General features: G+C 47.3%; 1 protein-coding gene across 1 annotated transcript in view; it reads right to left on the reverse strand.

Annotated features, from left to right (window-relative positions):
• SHCBP1L (SHC binding and spindle associated 1 like) overlaps nt 1–21,923 on the reverse strand; it is a 67,521-nt gene extending 45,598 nt beyond the window's left edge. The window contains exons 1-3 of the mRNA XM_077825010.1: nt 21,678–21,923; nt 20,129–20,278; nt 3,724–3,938 (exon numbers count right to left, since the gene is read on the reverse strand). Coding sequence (XP_077681136.1) covers nt 3,724–3,938; nt 20,129–20,278; nt 21,678–21,923 — 611 coding nt within the window. The remainder of the gene's footprint in view (nt 1–3,723; nt 3,939–20,128; nt 20,279–21,677) is intronic.
• Between the last annotated feature and the right edge of the window lie 382 nt (nt 21,924–22,305).

Raw genomic sequence — 22,305 nt, forward strand, 5'->3', positions numbered from 1 at the left:
TCTACTAGTCTCCTAACAGCATCTCTGCAGAGAGACAGCTTTAAGGAATTGGGAAATGTGAGGGTGTTGCAAAAAATGATAGCCTACTTGTAGCATATTCCTTCCAATTCTAACATTGAGACCTGAATCTGCAGGAAGATTGTGTCATAGTCTTAGCAAGTGCCTATCTAGAAGGAACGCCAATATATGTCCTTTCAAGAGCACCATGAGAATCAAGTTCTCAAAATCCTCTGAAGTTGTCAGATTTGTGGACAATTTCTAGATTTGACTAGCATGTTCCATGAGCTCTCCCAAATATTCATGCTCTAGAAGGCAAAAACTTCAAGTTCCAGGCCAAACACTTCACGTGCTGAAGTCTGGGAGTCTGAGAGGATCCTGAAATATAAGTTTCCACTTGACCAGGAAGTTTGAAATGCTTTTTTGGTCACATACACTAAGGTATCTTACTGAAGGCCTGAACTGACCTTTTCAGAAGACCGAGCAACCCCCAATATAGTGGGCTATCCATCTTAACTGTTGTAAAGACTCTGCTTCTGCATCTATAGCTTTTGCTGCTGCCCCAGTCTATGATCTGCTCCTTGAAGAGACAGAGGACTGCTTTAAAAAAGAAATGATAGAAAGAGTTGATAAAGGGGGAGGGAAAGCTGAGATGAACATGCTCTGACCTTAAAATCTTACTGAAGTGGTTTTAAAACTGTGGAACAAAACTCTCCTTCCTTAATGCTAACATTTTAGCACAGGATTACAGCCATTTGGATTGTCCATTGGAGCTGGAAAGCTAATAGTGTAAGCAACTAGACACTCGGCAATATCACTTGAATGAAAATTGCTGTCAGGCTTAATAAAGTAGCAGGCTAGACCAGTCTGGAACACATGAAAGGAAACTGGAAGAAAGAAGCTGTCAAGGCTGAATCCCCACTCTGGCACTTCGAGTGCAGAAGGTGGAGGCCTGCAAGGATTTCAAAAATTAATGCTTGCCACTCCAGGCTTCTATTACACTCCCAAGGTTACAGCTTTTCTCTGACCTGGGCTTGGTAAACACTGCCGCCACCCAAATGCAAAAAAAAACCCCTTTGAACCCAGGAAGGAGCGCTTGGGAATTCCTCCCTGTGGGGTATCCTCAAGCCCTTTCAACCCCCTCTGGGGAAAAGCTGAGAAAGAAAACAAAGGAAATTAGCTGTTGCCATCAGCTAATTAAACAACATATGCACAAACCTCTTATGGACACAAAAATCCAATCCTGTTCTTAAAAAAAGGTAACATTTATTAGAAACAAAAAGAAAGGAAATACATTCGGAACTTAGGCTTTTTGCTGGAACTTAAAAGAAACAATTATAAAAATTAAGCATCAAGATATCTCTCGAAGTTCAGCTTAAAGATTACAAGCAAAACAAAAGCATCTGGGCTTAGCACAGAGGAGATCCACAAGCCAAAATAAGGAAATAAACCTGATTGTGTCTATGTCAACATTTCCTGTCCAATGATTTCTTCTAGGTATGGAAGATGAATTTTCATACCTGATTCAACCCTTACACAGCATTCCTGCATGTAGAATTGCTGCTCCATGTTTCCTTCTCTGGAAGGGGAAGCTTTTTTCCCATTTTAAAAAGTTCTAGCCTCCCAATGGCTCTTTTGGTCAGGTGCCCACGCCTTTTCCTTTACCTGGGGAACTTTAACCCTTTACAGGTAAAGCAAGCAAAGAACAGCCAATAAGAGGGATTTTATAGCTAACTGGCTGGCTGGGTGTTCATGAAAAGGAGCTACCCTCCTCCTTTCATTTATTATAGAAGCTCAGTCACATCCCTATCTGCAGATTCCAGCTATTTTGATGGTCTGTTATTGGTATAGGCAGGATGCTTGCAGTAGGGGTGAGGATACTCTACTGCACTCATAAGAAAAGTCAGCAGGAGTGATAAAAAGACAAGCTGAGTTAGACCATGCTGAGCTAAGGGAGGCCAGACAGAAAAAAAATCTACTGATACTGACAGGCTAGCAGTATGGGCTAGATCACTCTGCATCCTGCAAAATAGAAAAATCAAATCAAATTGGTGGCAGGGGAAGAGAAAGCAGCAGTAAAACAAAGGACTACACTAGGTCATACTGTCACTACACTTGAGGGAGCCAGGGTAACAAAGGACTAGTTGGCATCAGCAGGCTGGACCAGGCCACTCAACTAAGACAGCAGAAGGAGAGGTAATAGGGTGTAGGGAAATGCATGCTAGATATTCTTCACAAATCCATATCTGCACAACCCTCAGGCTGCCCTAAAAGAATGGTAACTGATACCAAATACAGGGAATCTGAAACATTTGAGTGCTATGTTGTTGGGGGTATTTTTTTAAACTACATTTTCAGAGCCTGTAGAAGTCAGAGCTTAAGCACAAGAAAAATTGTCTAAGGCCCGTACTAGACAGCTGGGCCAAAAACACCAGGTACTGTGGAAAACTGAAAGCAGTAGGCAAGTCATGCTCACAGGTGATTCCTGACCCTGCTGACTTGCCAGCCTCTTGGGAACATTCCTTGATCCCATACTTCACCACAGTCAAAAGAGAAGAATAAAAAGCTAGGGACTTCTGGCTTGTTGCTTCCAAAATGCCAGGTCCTGCTGCAGAATTTCCACTCCAACCAGCTTAAGGCTTGCCTGTCAGATGTCTGTAGAGTGGAGTAAGAGGTGATCATAGCTAAGCTTGCTACACTGCCGTGTTTTCTCCTCAATAATAGCTTTCCTGTACACTCCTCTTCTCAAAAATCCTCTAAGGCCTGTTCTACACTACAAACTTACATTGGTGTAACTACGTCGCTCAGGAGTATGTAAAAACCACACCCCAAAGCAATGCAGTTATACCAACCTAACCCATTATAGACAGCGCTATGTCAACAGGAGAGTATCTCCCGTCAATATAGCTTCCATCTCTCATGGAGGTGGAGTTTCTCCCATCAGCATCATAATATCTTCACTAAAGTGCTACAATGGTGCAGGTGCATTGGTGTAGCTGTGCCACTGCAGCTTTTTAAGTGTAGACCTGCCCTAACCTACTGGGGGCATCAAGAAGAGGAAGAGAAAAGAAATATGCACAATGGAAGTAACTCCTGCTTAGAGATGAGTCCTAGGGGAACCTCTAGGTTCTTTGAGCAGAGGCAAAACACTGGGGCAGCAGAGAGGCAATCAATTCCGTGAACACTTCCAACTTGGTGACACTACATTATGAAGCTAGAAAGAAATGGCAAAATATTTTCAAGTTGAAATGACTCACTGAAAGAAATCCTTTTCTGCAAACAGTTTGTTTCTACACATTAACAAGCATTTTGTCAGAAAATTCTTGACTGGCTCTACTCAAGATACAGTACTGCAAACCTTGAAAACACCATATGGTTGGCGCATTAAAATAAGAGTCAACACCTTTTAGAGTAAAAAAAGCAGAAGTGTTAAGGCAAAGCATCAGAATCCAGATAGAGCTGCTGAATCTCAGGTCCAGAAGCTGTTCACTCCTGGACTAGGTAAATCCAATCAAATTGCAAGAGTTTTTTGGGGCATTAACTGGACTTCATCAAAATACTTTTTCATCCTTACCACTTTTTAAACTCAGACTTTTGTTTGTGAATATTCTTACACTATTAATGAAGCAAAGTAAATCTTTCTAATCTTTCTATTTTAGGTACAGTTCCTCAGTTAACATTTTAGCATCTCTGAATGGCAAAAATACAGGGGAAAAAGCTAAATACCTCACAACGTCCAAAGCCTGGGCAATATCAAATACTACCATATCCGGCCCCTCGACAGGGTAGATTTCCAGCAGAGGTACACAATGGTCCAGTTCATCCAAAACATTCTCAACAAGCTCTCTTGGAATATTTGCAATATTAGAGGAAAATGGTTCAGCAACAGATACAGAAGCTTTCAAGTGAGATGAGGTGCTCTGAGATGGTTTGCAAGTAACCTAAGACATAAGAAATATACAGTTACAAAAATTTTTTAAAATGTCTATTTCTTTGTTAGTATGATCCTGCAATCCTGCCACACACAAAGTTCTTATTAACTTTCATGGGACTGCCATCTGTAGAAGTGGACCATACTATAAAACTAAAAATAATTAGTGAAAATGACATCTTCCTTTAATTTTACCTTAAAGCAGTAGTATGATTTTAAGAGAAAATGATAAGTTTGCTACAGAATAAGTAAACTGAAAATTATGAGTTACTTTTTAATCTAAACACTACAGACAGCTGTAGAGGCCAGTATTTAAAACTAAATGAAATGGCACATTTTAGCAGTTCTAAGCAATAGTTCCTGAATTTACGTTTATAAGAATTATGATTATACTTAAGACATACATTCAAGGTTGCCTAAACAATATTAGTATTAAGTATTTCCACATTAAATAACCTTTTTCAGTTACCTCTAACTTTAACAAGCCTTTACCTTTCAGGATGAAATTTTCCAAGTCTGGTCTCAGTGTGAAAGAGATTTTTTTTGTTAAAGTCTGAATAAAAATTCTCAGAAGCAGCTGAACCAAAGAAGGGAGGGATTTATTAAAAATTCATTTGTTCTTGAATAGTTCTAAGTATCTCAATGGCTTGGGCTAGAAAGTTGAAATTTGGCAAACTGACATCATTAGGCTGACTATGTGGAAAACTGCAACTCAGAGGATTTAAGTCATTGCAGATATACAAGGGTTGACATGCCTCCTTTAAGGGCCAAGGACTTGGGACAGTCAGCCATGTTCCATTAGCCCTGTGCAGGGTTGGCTAAAAGAAGTAGCCCAGCAGTAGAGAGCTGACTGGAATGGAGAGCACAAGACAGGCAGAGGCCTGTGGAAAGTTCCAGGAGAGAAGGCCAGGGAGTGGCTATTTAGGAAGAAGCAGGGAACTACTCAAAGATGCTCAGAAGGAGCTGAGGTGAGAGACGAAAAGGAGTCCGGGAAGAGCGAAAGCTGAGCCCACAGTATGGGCAGAGTGCTTGAGTCGAACGGAGGGAAGACAGACCCTTCAGGAAGGAGGGGTTGGGCCCAGTTTGAGACTAGGACAAAGTGTTTGTTTTGGACTTGTATACCCCAGAAGGGGCAGACTTTTTGTTAACGGCTTATCCAGAGGGCCAAGTCCAAGAGGGAAAACTGAGGCAGGGCCACTGCAGGGCAGCCCATAAAGCCACAAGGGGCACTCAGGATGCAGCACACCACAGTAGATAACCCAATGAATGTAAGGCAAAAAAGGCTAATAAAAATATTGGGTGTATAAACAGAACAATGATATTACCTCAGTATACGCTATTGACAAGACTATCACTGAAATGGTGTGTCCTGTTCTCACAAAATTAGAGCATTCAAAGATGGCAGAAATTATTCAAGGTCTAGAAGACACATCTTGCAAAGAGAAATGTAAGGAGCTCAATCTATTTAACTATTTATAATTAAGGTTAATTATGACTTGTGAGTTATGTACCTACATAGGGAAATCTTAATATCAGAGAGTGGATGTCTTTCTAAAAGATATGATTTAGTTCAATTATAAGTTATTGGACTCTGTAGTGTTCATTTACATACTGCAGAAATTACTGGGTGAAGTTTATGGCATGTGTTATCCAGGTTGTGTTAGCCTAGAATAGATTAAAGTGGACCTTTCTGATCTTAGAAATCTCTCAATCTAGGTACCGATTTGGGAGGGTGAGGCCTCACATATACAGTCTTTCCCAAGCCCTACTAAAAGTTATTTACGAACAATCTGGTAGCAAAGCTAAAATTGAAGCATAAGAGGCAGCAGGCAGGTATAGCCCAGAAAGGAAGAGGGATAACCCTGAGTATGTTTGGTGTTTTTGCTCTTGAGCTCATCCAAAAGATCCTTCTAAACATCAGATGTACAGAATTTTATTTTATTTTTTTTTACTTTTTTCTGCTTATGGTATTTAAAGGATGCTTCATCATCAAAAGCTGTAATTTTTTTTAACTCAGTCAATTATGAAGAACTCAAATTGGCCATGTCCCTTTAGAACTTATCCAACCTGCACATGAAGTGAAATGGGAATTGATACCCTGGCACCCTAATATTCACCGCTATCATGTAATTAGGATATATTTTGTACAAAGCATGCCTTGTGAAGTATCATTCTAAGAGTCTTGATCTGCTAGACATTAATGTCTCGTTGGATTGTATGTGCTAGTGTCGTATGTGAAGTTATGAAGTTTGACTATGTCTGTTACTGAAACAAGTTGTGAGGTTGAAAATACCCACAAGCAACCTTTCAGTTACAACAGTAAAAAGGCCAAATGATGTTAATGGCATATTGAGGAAACGCGCCCAAGGATTACCCCAGGAACTATGTACAATAGAAGAGATAGCGCTACACAATGGAAACTGTTTGACTCAGGTAACAGCAACTGCCAGCAAGTTAAAGAAGTATGGGCTGGATGAATGGACTATAAGGTGGATAGAAAGTTGGCTAGATTGTCGGGCTCAACGGGTAGTGATCAATGGCTCCATGTCTAGTTGGCAGCCGGTATCAAGTGGAGTGCCCCAAGGGTCGGTCCTGGGGCCGGTTTTGTTCAATATCTTCATAAATGATCTGGAGGATGGTGTGGATTGCACCCTCAGCAAGTTTGCAGATGACACTAAACTGGGAGGAGAGGTAGATACGCTGAAGGGTAGGGATAGGATACAGAGGGACCTAGACAAATTAGAGGATTGGGCCAAAAGAAATCTGATGAGGTTCAACAAAGACAAGTGCAGAGTCCTGCACTTAGGACGGAAGAACCCCATACACCGCTACAGACTAGGGACCGAATGGCTCGGCAGCAGTTCTGCAGAAAAGGACCTAGGGGTTACAGTGGACGAGAAGTTGGATATGAGTCAACAGTGTGCCCTTGTTGCCAAGAAGGCCAATGGCATTTTGGGATGTATACGTAGGGGCACTGCCAGCAGATCGAGGGATGTGATCGTTCCCCTCTATTCAACATTGGTGAGGCCTCATCTGGAGTACTGTGTCCAGTTTTGGGCCCCACACTACAAGAAGGATGTGGAAAAATTGGAAAACATCCAGCGGAGGGCAACAAAAATGATTAGGGGACTGGAACACATGACTTATGAGGAGAGGCTGAGGGAACTGGGATTGTTTAGTCTGCGGAAGAATGAGGGGGGATTTGATAGCTGCTTTCAACTACCTGAAAGGGGGTTCCAAAGAGGATGGATCTAGACTGTTCTCAGTGGTAGCTGATGACAGAACAAGAAGTAATGGTCTCAAGTTGCAGTGGGGGAGGTTTAGGTTGGATATTAGGAAAAACTTTTTCACTAAGAGGGTGGTGAAACACTGGAATGCATTACCTAGGGAGGTGGTGGAATCTCCTTCCTTAGTTATTTTTAAGGTCAGGCTTGACAAAGCCCTGGCTGGGATGATTTAGTTGGGGATTGGTCCTGCTTTGAGCAGGAGGTTGGACTAGATGACCTCCTGAGGTCCCTTCCAACCCTGATATTCTATGATTCTATGAACAGCAAAAGAGCTTTCTAGCAAGTGGGAAGATATAAAAGTAGGAAAATGACATCATGATAGTACCTCACTCTCTCTACAACACACCTGGAAACACCTGCGGAATAAAGGCTGAAGGAGGGGTAGAGCGGAATTGATGGTCCCAGCCTAAAGGGATTTCTAGCCTGTGTATGAAAACCTGGGAAACCCAAGCTGCAAAGCCAAGGCAGCTTGTGTCTTAAGAATCTGCCAGCCTATTTATCACTCAGGGTGAGAATTTGCTAATTCACATTCTACCTATCCAGTATGTTAAGCTCAGTATGAGGTTTTATTTATCTGCTTTGATCTGTTTGCTATCACTTATAATCACTTAATCTATTATTTTGTAGTTAATAAACTTATTTTGTTTTAATCCAAACCAGTGTGCGTTTGACTAAGGTGTCTGGGGAAAATCTCAGCTTGGTTACCACAACTATGCATGGCCCTCTTCACACTGAGGTTAAGCCCATATGTTGGCCAGATTTGACCAGCACAGAATGGTACTGCTCTGAGGTCCTAGGCTGGGAGGCTGGTGGTTAGAGAACCTGCATGTGACTGCAGCTGGGTGTGTCCCTACCTGTGTGAATGCTGGTGAAAGTGCAAGCTTGGAGGGCTTTGCAACTTGTCATGGCAACACAATGTGAGAGGGAGCTGGTGGGTCAGAGGGCTCAGTGATACCCCAGTTCTAGGTGGCACCCCAGGGAGGCATCCATCACAGGAATCCTGGGGTGGGGGAAATATAGCATGTAATCTCATAATTAAATACTGTAATGTTTATAGGAGCAGAAGTTAAGATTGTGAAAGTGACCTTCATTTTGGCATTTCCAGACGCTGGAATACTTCATTTTTAACCATAACTTCAGAATTTTTTTTAAAAAACTACATTGAAAATAGAAAATAATTTAAGTGTGTGACTACACATCACATGTTGCAGAAGGAAAAGTTAGTTAAAAAAGAATTGATAGTCTAATCCTGTCCCTACCGTTATCCTCCAACCTGCAAATTCAAGGAAACAGGATATAGGTATGCTTTTTTTCCAGTTCTCAGAGACCAACGTGCAATTACAAGCACTTGAACCAGTCTCAGAAGAAACACAAAGAGATCGTATTGCATACCAGGATCCCCAAGCAGTGAAGTGATTATATCCATAAAGTTGGGAGAAGAACAAAGACACTACTCCATAGCTAGATAGCAGTTCAAATCCCATGAAGTTTCGTGTAGTTATCAGTCAGGAGAAGCTCAGTAAGTCTCACCAGGAGCTGTACACACCTCCAGAATGAAACTGGGGAAATAGGAAAACTGTTTACCACTAATTCTGCTGTTTACCAGTATCTTGCAGGATTTTCATTCCTAGATTTTAGCTTCTTTGTGGAAGATTGCTGGGACTCCCCTGCCATAAGGATTCCAAATCAGTGGGGAAGGAAGGGTCATGAAATCTGTGTGGACCAAAGCATCTCTAAGTTCACTTTCTGTAAGGTAAATAGCCTCTTTTCCAATGCTTGTCCACAAGGATCTCACACTGCAGGTGAGTGACCAACAGTTACCTCTCAAAAAAGCTGGCTATAAGATTCCTATCTAAGCTGCCACAATGGAATAATGATAGGTATGTGAACTGATAAAACTCCAACTAGCTTCTCTATAAATTTCAGAAATACGGACTGGCAGAGTATACAAAGATGTTATTTTCTACAATCTGACTACCATACACAATAGCTCAAACTATATCCGTTTCTGCACTTGAAAATTTTAGTGAATGAATATAGTTCCAAAAGCATGCGCAAATGGAGGACCTGAAAAAACGGTTACTCACCTTCTCGTAACTGTTATTCTTCGAGATGTGGTATTCATGTCCATTCCTATCAGGTGTGTGTGCACGGTGGCCGGAAGATTTTTCCATAGCAACATCCATCGGGTCAGTCTGGGCACCACCTGGAGTCACAGTTTCATGGCGCTCAACATAGGGCCCTGCCAACCCGCCACCCCTTCAGTTCCTTCTTGCCGGCTAGAGGGGAAGGAGGGTGGGTATTGGAATGGACACGAACAACACATCTCTAAGAATAACAGTTACGAGAAGGTGAGTAACAGTTTTTCTTCTTCGAGTGCTTGTTCATGTCCATTCCCATCAGGTGACTCCCAAGCCCAAGTTTAGGAGATGGGATCGGAGTTGTCCACTGATTGGAGTACTGCTTGTCCGAAAGCTGCATCATCTCTGGTCTCCTGGGCTATCACATAGTGCGTGGAGAAAGTGCGTATGGAGGACCCCATCGCCGCCCTGCAGATTTCCTGAGTGGGGACCTGGGCCAGGAACACTGTAGATGAAGCCTGCACCCTGGTGGAGTGTGCAGTGATCGGAGGTGCAGGAACACCTGCCAGGTTGTAGCACTCACGAATACAGGAACCTATGAATGACGAAATGCATTGGGATGACACAGGCTGACCTTTCATCCTGTCTGCCACTGCCATGAACAACTGGACTGATTTCATGAACAATTTTGTTCTCTCGATGTAAAAGGCCAGTGCCCTGCGGACATCCAGAGAGTAGAGTCTTTGCTCCCTGCCCCTGGAATATGGCTTAGGGTAGAAGACCATGAGAAAGATGTCCTAGCCCTGGTCTACACTAGGAGTTCAGGTCGAATTTAGTAGCATTAAATCGATTTAACCCTGCACCCGTCCACACGATGAAGCCCTTTTTTCGACTTAAAGGGCTCTTAAAATCGATTTCCTTACTCCACCCCCGACAAGGGGATTAGCGCTTAAATCGGCCTTGCCAGGTCAAATTTGGAGTACTGTGGACGCAATTAGACGGTATTAGCCTCCGGGAGCTATCCCAGAGTGCTCTATTGTGACCGCTCTGCACAGCACTCTCAACTCAGATGCACTGGCCAGGTAGACAGGAAAAGGCCCACAAACTTTTGAATTTCAATTTCCTGTTTGCATGGTCACCTGCAGCTTGCCACGCTGGCCAGAGCTCATCAGCAGAGGTGACCATGCAGAGCTCATCAGCAGAGGTGACTATGATGAAGTCCCAGAATTGCAAAAGAGCTCCAGCATGGACCGAACGGGAGGTACAGGATCTGATCGCTGTATGGGGAGAAGAATCTGTGCTATCAGAACTACGTTCCAGTTTTCGAAATGCCAAAACCTTTGTCAAAATCTCCCAGGGCATGAAGGACAGAGGCCATAACAAGGACCCGAAGCAGTGCCGCGTGAAACTTAAGGAGCTGAGGCAAGCATACCAAAAAACCAGAGAGGCAAACGGCCGCTCCGGGTCAGAGCCCTGAACATGCCGCTTCTATGATGAGCTGCATGCCATTTTGGGGGGTTCAGCCACCACTACCCCAGCCGTGTTCTTTGACTCCTTCAGTGGAGATGGACGCAACACAGAAGCAGGTTTTGGGGACGAGGAAGATGATGATGATAAAGTTGTAGATAGCTCACAGCACGCAAGCGGAGAAACCGGTTTTCCCGACAGCCAGGAACTGTTTCTCACCCTGGACCTGGAGCCAGTACCCCCCGAACCCACCCAAGGCTGCCTCCCAGACCCGCCAGGCAGAGAAGGGACCTCTGGTGAGTGTTCCTTTTAAAATACTATACATGGTTTAAAAGTAAGCATGTTTAATGATTAATTTGCCCTGGCATTTGCGGCTCTCCTGGATGTACTCCCAAAGCCTTTGCAAAACGTTTCTGGGGAGGGCAGCCTTATTCCGTCCACCATGGTAAGACACTTTACCACACCAGACCAGTAGCACGTACTCGGGAATCATTGTAGAACAAAGCATTGCAGTGTATGTTTGCTGGCATTCAAACAACATCCGTTCTTTATTTCTCTGTGTTATCCTCAGGAGAGTGATATCATTCATGGTCACCTGGTTGAAATAGGGTGCTTTTCTTAAGGGGACATTCAGAGGTGCCCGTTCCTGCTGGGCTGTTTGCCTGTGGCTGAAAAGAAATGTTCCCCGCTGTTAGACACAGGGAGTGGGGGGGGCTAGCCACGCGCTGGGGGGAGGCAAAATGTGACCTTGGAACGAAAGCACATGTGCTGTGTATGTAATGTTAACAGCAAGGTTTACTGTGAAAGAGTGTACCCATTGTTCTATAAAATGTGTCTTTTTAAATACCACTGTCCCCACCCTTTTTTTTCCGCCAACTGCATGTGTTTCAAGGATCACAGGATCTTTTCCTTCCCAGAGGCTAGTGAAGATTAGAAGGTGAAAAAAAAGCACTCGTGATGAAATGTTCTCTGAGCTCATGCTGTCCTCCCACACTGACAGAGCACAGACGAATGCGTGGAGGCAGAAAATGTCAGAGTGCAGGAAAGCACAAAATGACCGGGAGGAGAGGTGGTGGGCTGAAGAGAGGGCTGAAGCTGAAATGTGGCGGCAGTGTGATGAGAGGAGGCAGGATTCAATGCTGAGGCTGCTGGAGGATCAAACTAATGCGCTCCAGCATATGGTTGAGCTGCAGGAAAGGCAGAAGGAGCACAGACCAACACTACAGCCCCTTTGTAACCAACCGCCCTCCTCCCCAAGTTCCATAGCCTCCTCACCCAGAGGCCCAAGAATGCGGTGGAGGGGCCTCCGGCCACCCAGCAACTCCACCCCAGAGGATTGCCCAAGCAACAAAAGGCTGGCATTCAATAAGTTTTAAAGTTTTAAACTTTTAAAGTGCTATGTGTCCTTGTCCTTCGCTCCTCCCCACCCCTCCCGGAGCTTCTCTCCTCCACCACCCCTCCTGGGCTACCTTGGCAGTTATCCCCCTATTTGTGTGATGAATTAATAAAGAATGTATGAATGTGAAGCAACAATCACTTTATTGCCTCTGCAAGTGGTGATCGAAGGGAGGAGGGGAGGGTGGTTAGTTTACAGGGAAGTAGAGTGAACCAAGGGGCGGGGGGTTTCATCAAGGAGAAACAAACAGAACTGTCACACTGTAGCCTGGCCAGTCATGAAACTAGTCTTCAAAGCTTCTCTGATGCATACCGTGCCCTCCTGGGCTCTTCTAACCGCCCTGGTGTCGGGCTGCGCGTAACCAGCGGCCAGGCGATTTGCCTCAACCCCCGCCATAAATGTCTCACCCTTACTCTCACAGATATTGTGGAGCACACAGCAAGCAGTAATAACAGTGGGAATATTGGTTTCGCTGAGGTCTAACCGAGTCAGTAAACTGCGCCAGTGCACTTTTAAACGTCCAAATGCACATTTTACCACCATTCTGCACTTGCTCAGCCTGTAGTTGAACAGCTCCTGACTACTGTCCAGGCTGCCTGTGTATGGCTTCATGAGCCATGGCATTAAGGGGTAGGCTGGGTCCCCAAGGATAACTATAGGCATTTCAAGATCCCCAATGGTTATTTTCTGGTCTGGGAATAAAGTCCCTGCAGCTTTTGAAACAGACTAGAGTTCCTGAAGATGCGCGCGTCATGTACCTTTCCCGGCCATCCCACGTTGATGTTGGTGAAAAGTCCCTTGTGATCCACCAGTACTTGGCAGCACTATTGAAAAGTACCCCTTGCGGTTTATGTACTCGGCAGCTTGGTGCTCCGGTGCCAAGATAGGGATATGGGTTCCGTCTATGGCCCCACCACAGTTAGGGAATCCCATTGCAGCAAAGCCATCCACTATGACCTGCACATTTCCCAGGGTCACTACCCTTGATATCAGCAGATCTTTGATGGCATTGGCTACTTGCGTCACAGCAGCCCCCACAGTAGATTTGCCCACTCCAAATTGATTCCCAACAGACCGGTAGCTGTCTGGCGTTGCAAGCTTCCACAGGGCTATGGCCACTCGCGTCTCAGCTGTGAGGGCTGCTCTCATCTTGGTATTCTTGCGCTTCAGGGCAGGGGAAAGCAAGTCACAAAGTTCCATGAAAGTGCCCTTACGCATGCAAAAGTTTCGCAGCCACTGGGCATCGTCCCAGACCTGCAACACTATGCGCTCCCACCAGTCTGTGCTAGTTTCCCAGGCCCAGAATCGGCGTTCCACCGCATGAACCTGCCCCATTAGCACCATGATGCCTGCATTGCCAGAGCCCGTGCTTTGAGAGAAGTCTGTGTCCATGTCCTCATCACTTTCGTCACCACGCTGACGTCACCTACTCGCCCGGTTTCGCTTTGCCAGGTTCTGGTGCTGCATATACTGCTGGATAATGCGTGTAGTGTTTAATGTGCTCCTAATTGCCAAATCTGAGTGGGCTCCATGCCTGCCGTGGTATGGCGTCTGCACAGAAAAAAGGCACGGAACGATTGTCTGCCGTTGCTCTGACGGAGGGAGGGGCGACTGACGACATGGCTTACAGGGTTGGCTTACAGGGAATTAAAATCAACAAAGAGGGTGGCTTTACAACAAGGAGAAACAAAAACAACTGTCACACAGAATGGCCCCCTCAAGGATTGAACTCAAAACCCTGGGTTTAGCAGGCCAATGCTCAACCCACTAAGCTATCCCTCCCTCTCATATTTCAGGCAGGACTTCACGGAGGGAGGGAGGGAGGGGGGAGCAAATGAATACAAAACAAATCTCGTCTATTTCTTGTTTTGATCCACTCCATCTATCTTTTACATCTTTGGCTGGCAGCAGACGGTGCAGAAGGACTGCAAGCCATCCACATCTCTTGGCTGCTCGGCCGAAGATGGTACAATAGGACTGCTAGCCATCCATACTTCCTGCCTGCTCACTATAAGATGGTACAACAAGACTGCCTGCAGGACTAAAGAGAGTGACCTGGTAGAGTCACTCCTAATGTAGTCCCTGCACCCACGTCTGCCCAGGCGCTCCTGACCGACGCGGCCAGGAGCACCTCGGACATGATGATGACGGCTACCAGTCCTATTGTACCGTCTGCTGCCACAAGGCAATGGGTTGCTGCTGCTGCTGTGTAGCAATGCAGTACTGCATCTGCCAGCACCTAGGAGACATATGGTGATAGTGAGCTGAGCGGGCTCCATGCTTGCTGTGGTATGGTGTCTGCACAGGTAACTCAGGAAAAAGGCGCGAAACGATTGTCTGCCGTTGCTTTCACAGAGGGAGGGAGGGAAGGAGGGCCTGATGACATGTACCCAGAACCACCCGCAACAATGTTTTTTGCCCCATCAGGCATTGGGATCTCAATGGGCAGCGGAGACTGCGGGAACTGTGGGATAGCTACCCACAGTGCAACGCTCCGGAAGTCGACGCTAGCCTCGGTACTGTGGAAGCACTTCGCAGAGTTAATGCACCTATTGTACTTAGAACATTTTGTGTGGGGACACACACAATTGACTATTTAAAAACGATTTCTAAAAAACCGACTTCTATAAATTCGACCTAATTTCATAGTGTAGACATACCCCTAGTTGATGTGAAACTGTGACACAACCGTCAGGAGGAAAGCAGGATGAGGCCTGAGCTGAACCTTGACCTTATAGAACACAGCATAGGGAGGGTCTGATGTTAGGGCCCTCAGCTCAGACACCCTCCTGGCCGAGGTTATCGCTACCAGAAATGCCATCTTGTAAGAGAGGTAGAGCAGGGAGCATGGTGTTAACGTTCAAAGGGTGGCCCCATGATCCTAGAGAGGACCAAGTTGAGGTCCCAGGCAGGGATAGCCTGACGGACATTAGGGTATAGCCTGTCGAGCCCTTTTAGGAATCATCTTACCATGGGGTTAGCAAACACAGAGCAGCCCTGCACGCCCAAGTGGAAGGCCAAGATGACGGCTAAATGCACCCGAGAGTCCCTCCTGTTTCAGATGAAGAAGGTAGTTCAGGGGCAAATGGTGCTGTGCCGACTGGATTGAAAATCTTTTCCACTTGGCAAGGTATGTGGCTCTCATAGAGGGTTTCCTACTGCCAAGGAGGACCTGTCTAACCTGGCCTGAACAGGAAAGCTCCAATGGATTTAGCCATGCAGCTTCCATGCCATGAGATGAAGTGACCGGAGGTTCGGGTGTTGGAAACGCCTGCGATCTTGTGTGAGAAAGTCTGGGAAGAGTGGCAAGGTAATCGGGGCTCCCACAGATATGTCTAGGAGATGTGTGTGTACCAGTGCTGACAGGGCCAGGCCGGTGCTATCAGTATGACCTGAGCTCAATCTGTGCAGATCTTGAGAACACCTTGTGAACAAGTGGTATGGGTGGAAAGGCGTATAGGAGAGAACCTCCCCAATGGAGGAGGAATGAAACATCCATGCTGGAGCCCGGGCTGTGATTTTGGAAGGAGCAGAACAACTGGCACTTCCTCTTGCGTCGCATGGCGAAAAGGTCCACCTGGGGAAAACTCCACCTCTGGAAGATTGAAATTGCGATGTCTGGGGAAGGAACCACTTGTGGCTGTGAAATGACCTGCTGAGGTAGTCCGCCAGCTCGTTCTGTACCCCAGGGAGGTACGATGCTTGCAGATGTATTGAATGTTGTACACAGAAGTCCCAAAGCATGAGGGCTTCCTGCTACAGGAGAGAGGAGCATGCACCCTGGTTTGTTGATATAGATTGCTGTTGTATTGGCCGTCATGATTGATACACATTGTCTGGTTAGGTAAGGACGGAAGGTCTGATATGCTACGCACACCGCTCTCAGCTCTCTGACATTGATGTGGAGACCCAAATCTGCTTGCGACCAGAGGCCTTGAGTTCTGCGGTCTCCCAGATGAGCTCCCCAGCCCAAGTCTGACGTATCCGTCACCAGTGACAGAGACGGCAAAGGGAACCCCTGAGCATACCTCCTGAGCGTCGATCCACCACCGGAGGGAGTCGAGGACCAGGTGAGGTAGGCATCACGATCCTGGGGTCCAAGCTGTCCTTGGCTGGGCGATACACTGACTTGAGCCACAACTGAAGTGGTCAAAGCCTGAGTCTGGCATGCTGCACCACGTAGGTACAGGCAGTCATGTGTCAGAGAAGTTTCAGGTAGTTCCTCGCTGTAGTGGGAGGGAACTGTCTGAAGCCTCTAATTACACTGTTGAGGGCCTGAAACCTTGCCTCCGTCAGGTATGCCCTGGCTTCGGTCGAGTCCAGCACTGCCCCTTTGAACTCTATTGTCTGGACAGGAGACAGAGTCGATTTTGCTTCATTTAGAAGTAGACCAGGCTGTCAAAGGTGGCTCTGCTGAATCTGACCTGAGCTTCCACTTGGGTCCTGGAGCAGCCTTCGATCAGCCAGTGGTTAAGGTACAGAAATACCTGTACCTGGTACCTTCACAAGAACACGGTGACGACTGCCGTACACTTGGTGAAAACTCGAGGTGCTGCTGACAGGCTGAATAGGAAGACCGTAAATTGGTAGTGGGTTCTGTTGACCACAAACCTGAGGTACTTCCTGTGGGGCTGAGTGATTGCTATATGAAAATATGCGTCCTTCAAGTCAAGGGTGCCATATCAGTCTGCTGGATCTAGTGAGGGGATGATGGGGGCCAAGGAGACCATGCGGAACCTGAGTTTCTTCATGAACTTGTTGAGTTCTCGCAGGTCCAGGATAGGCCTGATGCCACCTTTGGCTTTTGATATTAGGAAATACCAGGAATAAAAGCTCTCGCTCCTGTGTTCCTGAAGAACCTCCTCCACTGCCCCTAGTGATAGGAGCGACTGCACCTCCTGGATAAGGAGCTGCTTGTGAGAAGGGTCCCTGAAGAGGGACGGGGAAGGAGGGTAGAAGGGCGGGAGGGGACAGAATTGGATGGAGTATCTCCTCTCTACTGTGCGGAGCACCCAGCGCTCCAAAGTGTGGGACCATGCACAGTAGACACTCAGGAGGAAAAGGTAAGGTGGAGTAGATCCAGTCTCTGATCTGGTGCGCTGTCCTCGACCGCTCCTTCAAAAGGACAGTTTAGGGCCAGAAGGCAGTTTGGGTTGGCCAGAGCCCTGGCTTGAAGACAGGTGTTGTCTCCTCCTGCCACTCCTGTTCCTCCTCCGAGAACCATACTGGCAGTTCTGGTGATGGAATCTTAAAAGAGGTTGCAGTCTGAAGTGTCTCCGCTGCATGACGGGAGTGTGCAGGCCCAAAGACTTGAGGGTGGCTCATGAGTCTTTTGGGCTGTGTAGCCTCTTGTCTGTCTTTTCAGAAAAGAGTCACATCCTCAAATGGGAGGTCCTGAATAGTCTGATGGACCTCATAAGGGAGCCCCGAGACTTGGAGCCATGAGCCCCTTCTCATGGCCACCCCAATAGTCATGACCCTAGTGGCAGTATCTGCACCATCCAACATGGCCTGGAGGGAACACTAGCTTCCCCTCTTCCACCAAGGCCAAGAACTCGGCTCGGGAGTCCGAAGAGAGGAGCTCCGTAAATTTGGCGATCGCCATACAAGTGTTATACGAGTACCTGCTGACGATGGCCTGTTGGTTCAAAATACGGAACTGCAGACCCTCTGTAGAATAGACCTTTCTCCTGACAAGGTCTAGTCGCTTAGCCTCCCTGTTTTTTGGGGAGGGCTTGGAAACCCTATCTCTCACACTGGTTAGCAGTGTCCACAACAAGAGAGTCAGAGGGTGACTGCGGGTATAAACGTTCGTACCCTCTGGAGGGCACTAAATAATGCCTCTCATTGAGCTTGGGAGGGGGCAGCAAGGAAGCTGGGGTCTGCCACAGGGTCTTGGTAGCATCCACAATAGTCTTAATCAGTGGTAGGGCAATACGAGAAGGTCCTGAGGGAGCGAGGATGTCCACCACGGTATCAGCCTCCTCGGCCTTAATGCCCAGTCTCTGAGCAGCCCTTCACAGCAACTGCTGCAGCACCCTGTTGTCTTCAAGTGCTGGGGCTACGGCTGTATCCGCCAATGCCTTGTCTGGCAACGATGAGGAGGAGGCACTTATAAGAGGCGGATGTTCATGCCATCCGTCCCCAGGGGACCCCGTGACACTCGGGGCAGGATCAGTGCCAATGGGGCGCTCACCAGCACTGGGACTGTGCACGTTGAACCCGGTGTTGGCGCCACCATCAGTAAGACCGTAGGAACCATCGATGGAGCTGGTGCAAATCCCCCTGTCTGCGCCGACAAAGGTGGCAGGCCCGTCGCTGGTATCTGTGCCAGGGTCGTCAGTGCCTGCGCTGTAGTCGGTATCAATATCTGTGCTGGAGCTGAAGTCAGACGAGTCAGTGGTGCCAAGGTTGGTGCTGGCGCCACGGCCGGAGGCACTGGCATATGGGCAGGTGCCAAGGGAAGCTGCATAGACGATGGTGGGATGAAGGTGGCTGAGGCGACAGAAAACGCAGCACAGTGGTGACCTTGGGTCCCTCCCTGGCCTTGATGAAAGGCCCGGGGGTCCACAATGGCCACTGTGGTGGATTCTGCCACTGCGGTGGCCACACCTGGGGCTCTCTCCTGTCTCTCTCAGACCTCTATCTTCGGCTCCTACTTCTCCTGGATCAGAAGGAGTCGGACTCTGACTCCAAGGTCTCCAAGACTGAAGATCACGGAGGAGAAGGAGAGCTCAGGGAGCAGGTAGGCTCTCTGTCCGCGTGGGCCGGTGCTGAGAGACATGGAGAGGGGGAGCGCCTGGACATCACAGCTGGCTTCCCTCTTGACTGTGCTGGGGGGCAGGGCGGGGCTACCAGCACGAGAGGTTCTTTCCTCCTTAGGGGTGAGAACAGTGCCGTAAGGTGCTGCAGGTTCCAAGCAGCTTCAAAAGCTTCCAGCGTCAAAGGGAGTTGTAGCTACTGGCCTGTAGGGACTGGTGACCGTGGGGGACCTGGACTCAACTTCCTTGCCTGGGCAGGAGTTGATGTGGCCCCAGTAGGGGATCCAGAGCTGTGGCCCGCCTGGGGTCTCATTTCTCTGGACTTAGCCAGAGGTGACCGACTGTCCAGCTTCTTTTTCTTCTGAGGCACTAGCGAGTGGGATCAGTGCCTGCTCTCAGCTGGGCCTCATGAGGTGCTGTGCCGGTGCCAAGAATCCTGGAACGAGTCTTTTCTCTGTGCCAAGCTTGACGACAGTGCTGGGACGCTCCGTGTCGAGGACAATGTGTTAGGAGCCGGGTCCCCTGAGCCTGGGTCAGAATGGGAGCGTACAGCTGCCTCCAGGAGGATCACCTTAAGCTGCTGTTCCCTTTCTTTAACAGTTCTAGGGCGGAACTTGCGGCAGATCTTACAGCGATCCTTTTGGTGACCCTCCCGTAAGCACCATAAACATGAGGAGTGTGGATTGCTCTTCAGCATGCACTTCGCCCAGGCCACACAGTTTTTAAACCCCAGGGACTGCAGCATACAATGGCTCTGGGGAGTCAGAATGGGGAGGGACCCCCAACAACTCTAATTACTAAAAACTCTAATTATTAATAACTAAGGTAACTATATACAGAGAACTATAGAATGCGCTTGCTAAGCAAGGGCTACAGGAAGTTCTAGCCAACCGTCACTGGCGGTAAGAAGGAACTGAAGGGGTGGCACCTGATGGATGCTGCTATGGGAAAAATCTTCCAGGCACGTGCACACGCACACACCTGATTGGAATGGACATGAACAAGCACTCGAAGAATAGCTGAATACTCAACACTATATAGAGATCTGAAAACACAGGTGTTTGAGAACTTTGAGAAATTTGAAAAAACTCAATGATAATTAGTGTGCAAGATGCTATGAGCCTTATTTTTTCCATTAAACTTTAAAAACCTAAATGCTTTATTTTAATGACAACTAACTAGAATGAAAAAATAAAAAGGAAAATTACTTCAACAAGTATTCCAACAAAAGGTATAAGGACGTCTTCAGAATTGATGAAGAAAAGCTCTGGATTGGTCTTCCAGACTCCAAGCCATTTTTCTTTCATTTTCAATTTTTCCAAAAGATATTTACTCATTGCTTCATTGGCATCTTCTGCCTATTACATGAATGACGAGAAAAAAAACTCACCTATCTTAAAGGCACTGCACTTTTAATTAAAAATAAATTCATATAAAACTTCACAGTAATCCATAAGTTGTTGAATATCACTCTAAGGGCAGCAGAGAAGAAGGGTATAATGGGGAGGAGGAAGAAGGAAAGAAAATCATAGGGGTGGGGGGGAGAGAGAGAGTATACTCTCTTACAGGAAAGAAAAACAAGCAAAAAAAAAAAGAGCGAAACCCAGTGGGAGGGAAAAATACTTTAAAAAAAGTTAACTGACAATGTTAAAATTAAATACAGTACACAATTAATTCATTACTTTAAATCAAAGTGTTGTGAGTGAATGTGTTGACAAATAATAACCAAATTCCTAAATTTTATTATATTGCTACTCTTTACGGAAAGAGGACTGTTTTTAAATAGCTTTCCAGTTTATCAGAGACAGCCATTATAACTAAGAAAGGAGGTAACACTTTCTCAAAACAGCACAGTGGGGATCACTGAATTGCCTTTCAATTAATTCTGTCAAGCTTCACTATTCTAAAGCGTAACTTACCATCAAAAGACAATATATGGGAAGACTAAGGCTCTGTGCACTACTATGAACCACCATCCTCTTTTTAAATAAATGCCAGTTGAGTGATACATGACATAGTTTAGGGTGGTGAGATTATTTCATATCTGTGAAGTGTGCAACTTTTCCCACAGATGGGAAATTTATTTTATTTTACAGAGAAATAAAATGTCAATAGTTTCTTGTACTAACACCATGGTGAAGTAGACTTGACACAGCTAGTAAATAACATGAGAGACAAGGTGGGTGCCCTAATGTATTTTATTGGACCAAATTATGTTGGAAAGAGATACAAGCTCTCAAGCTACACCAAGCTCCCCTTCAGGACCTGTGTAAGCTGGAAAACTTGACTCTCATCAACAGAAGCTGGTCCAATAAAAGATATCATTTATGTTGTCTATCTCATGTCTCGGAACTAACAAGCCCCGTAAACACCATGGCACTCTGCACCAGTGTTCTCTAACCTTACAGCTGCCGCTTCTTGGATTTTTATTTTTCTGCCCGGCCCCTCCCCTTTCCATCTGCCATTTTCTCCTCCCTTCGTTTCGATTGCTCCCCTCTTCCATTATATTCTTTACTCTTTCTCTCGCCTTCCGGGGGCAGCGGCCGGAGGGCATGTCCGCATGGTCTCTGATGTGGATTTCTCGTTAGCTGGAGCGGTTTACCGTCCGAGGACGGGCACGCGTGGGGCTGAGCGCGCCTCGCCTCTTCGTGTGCCCTGAAGACCCCCCAAAGAAACCCCTCCCCTCGCAGGCGGCCTCCAGGGAACTCCCCACCTGCCCCAGCCAGTGCTGCGCTCCCGGCCTCGGGCCACGCTCACCTTGCAGCCCCGCAGCAGCCTGTCGCAATACAAGCCCACCTTGTCCCGCCCTGGCACGGCCCCCAGGTGGGACGGGTACTGGGCTGGCAATGGGTCGGCCTCCGCCTTTTCTTCGCCCTGACTGGCAAGGAGCGGCCGCCGGTTCCGCCCAGCGCCGGACGAGGGCCCAGCTGGCCATGAGCTGGAACTCTCACCCAAGGCCGGGTCCACCTCGGCCGCCCCTTCCTCGGGGCTACTGGAGGCCATTGCTTCACACAGCCACGCGCCTGGCGGCCCCGAGCCGTTACCCGCCGAGCCGGAACTACAGCCAATGGGCGGCCGGCGCGGGACACCCAGCCAATGGCGGATCTGGATCGTGACCACCAACCGTTAGCAAAACTCCGCCTCTGGTGCGCTGCTCTTTTCTCTAAACTAGCCGCGCGCGCGAGGTTCCTCATGCGCGGTGACGGGGTGTGGCTTCAATGTCTCTTCTGTGCTCTCAGATTTCCTATTTCCTGCCCCACCCCCTCGCAGCACGGGGGCGGGGCCAGGTCCTGCTCCCCTCTGTGGAACTGGGGGTCCCGGGGGTTCAGCCTCTTTCCCTCTTTTTGGTCCCCTCCCCTGATGAGAGCCTTCGACATGAGCTCCT

Source organism: Eretmochelys imbricata, chromosome 8 (genome assembly GCF_965152235.1).
Source record: "Eretmochelys imbricata isolate rEreImb1 chromosome 8, rEreImb1.hap1, whole genome shotgun sequence".
In the NCBI taxonomy this organism is placed as follows: domain Eukaryota; kingdom Metazoa; phylum Chordata; order Testudines; family Cheloniidae; genus Eretmochelys; species Eretmochelys imbricata.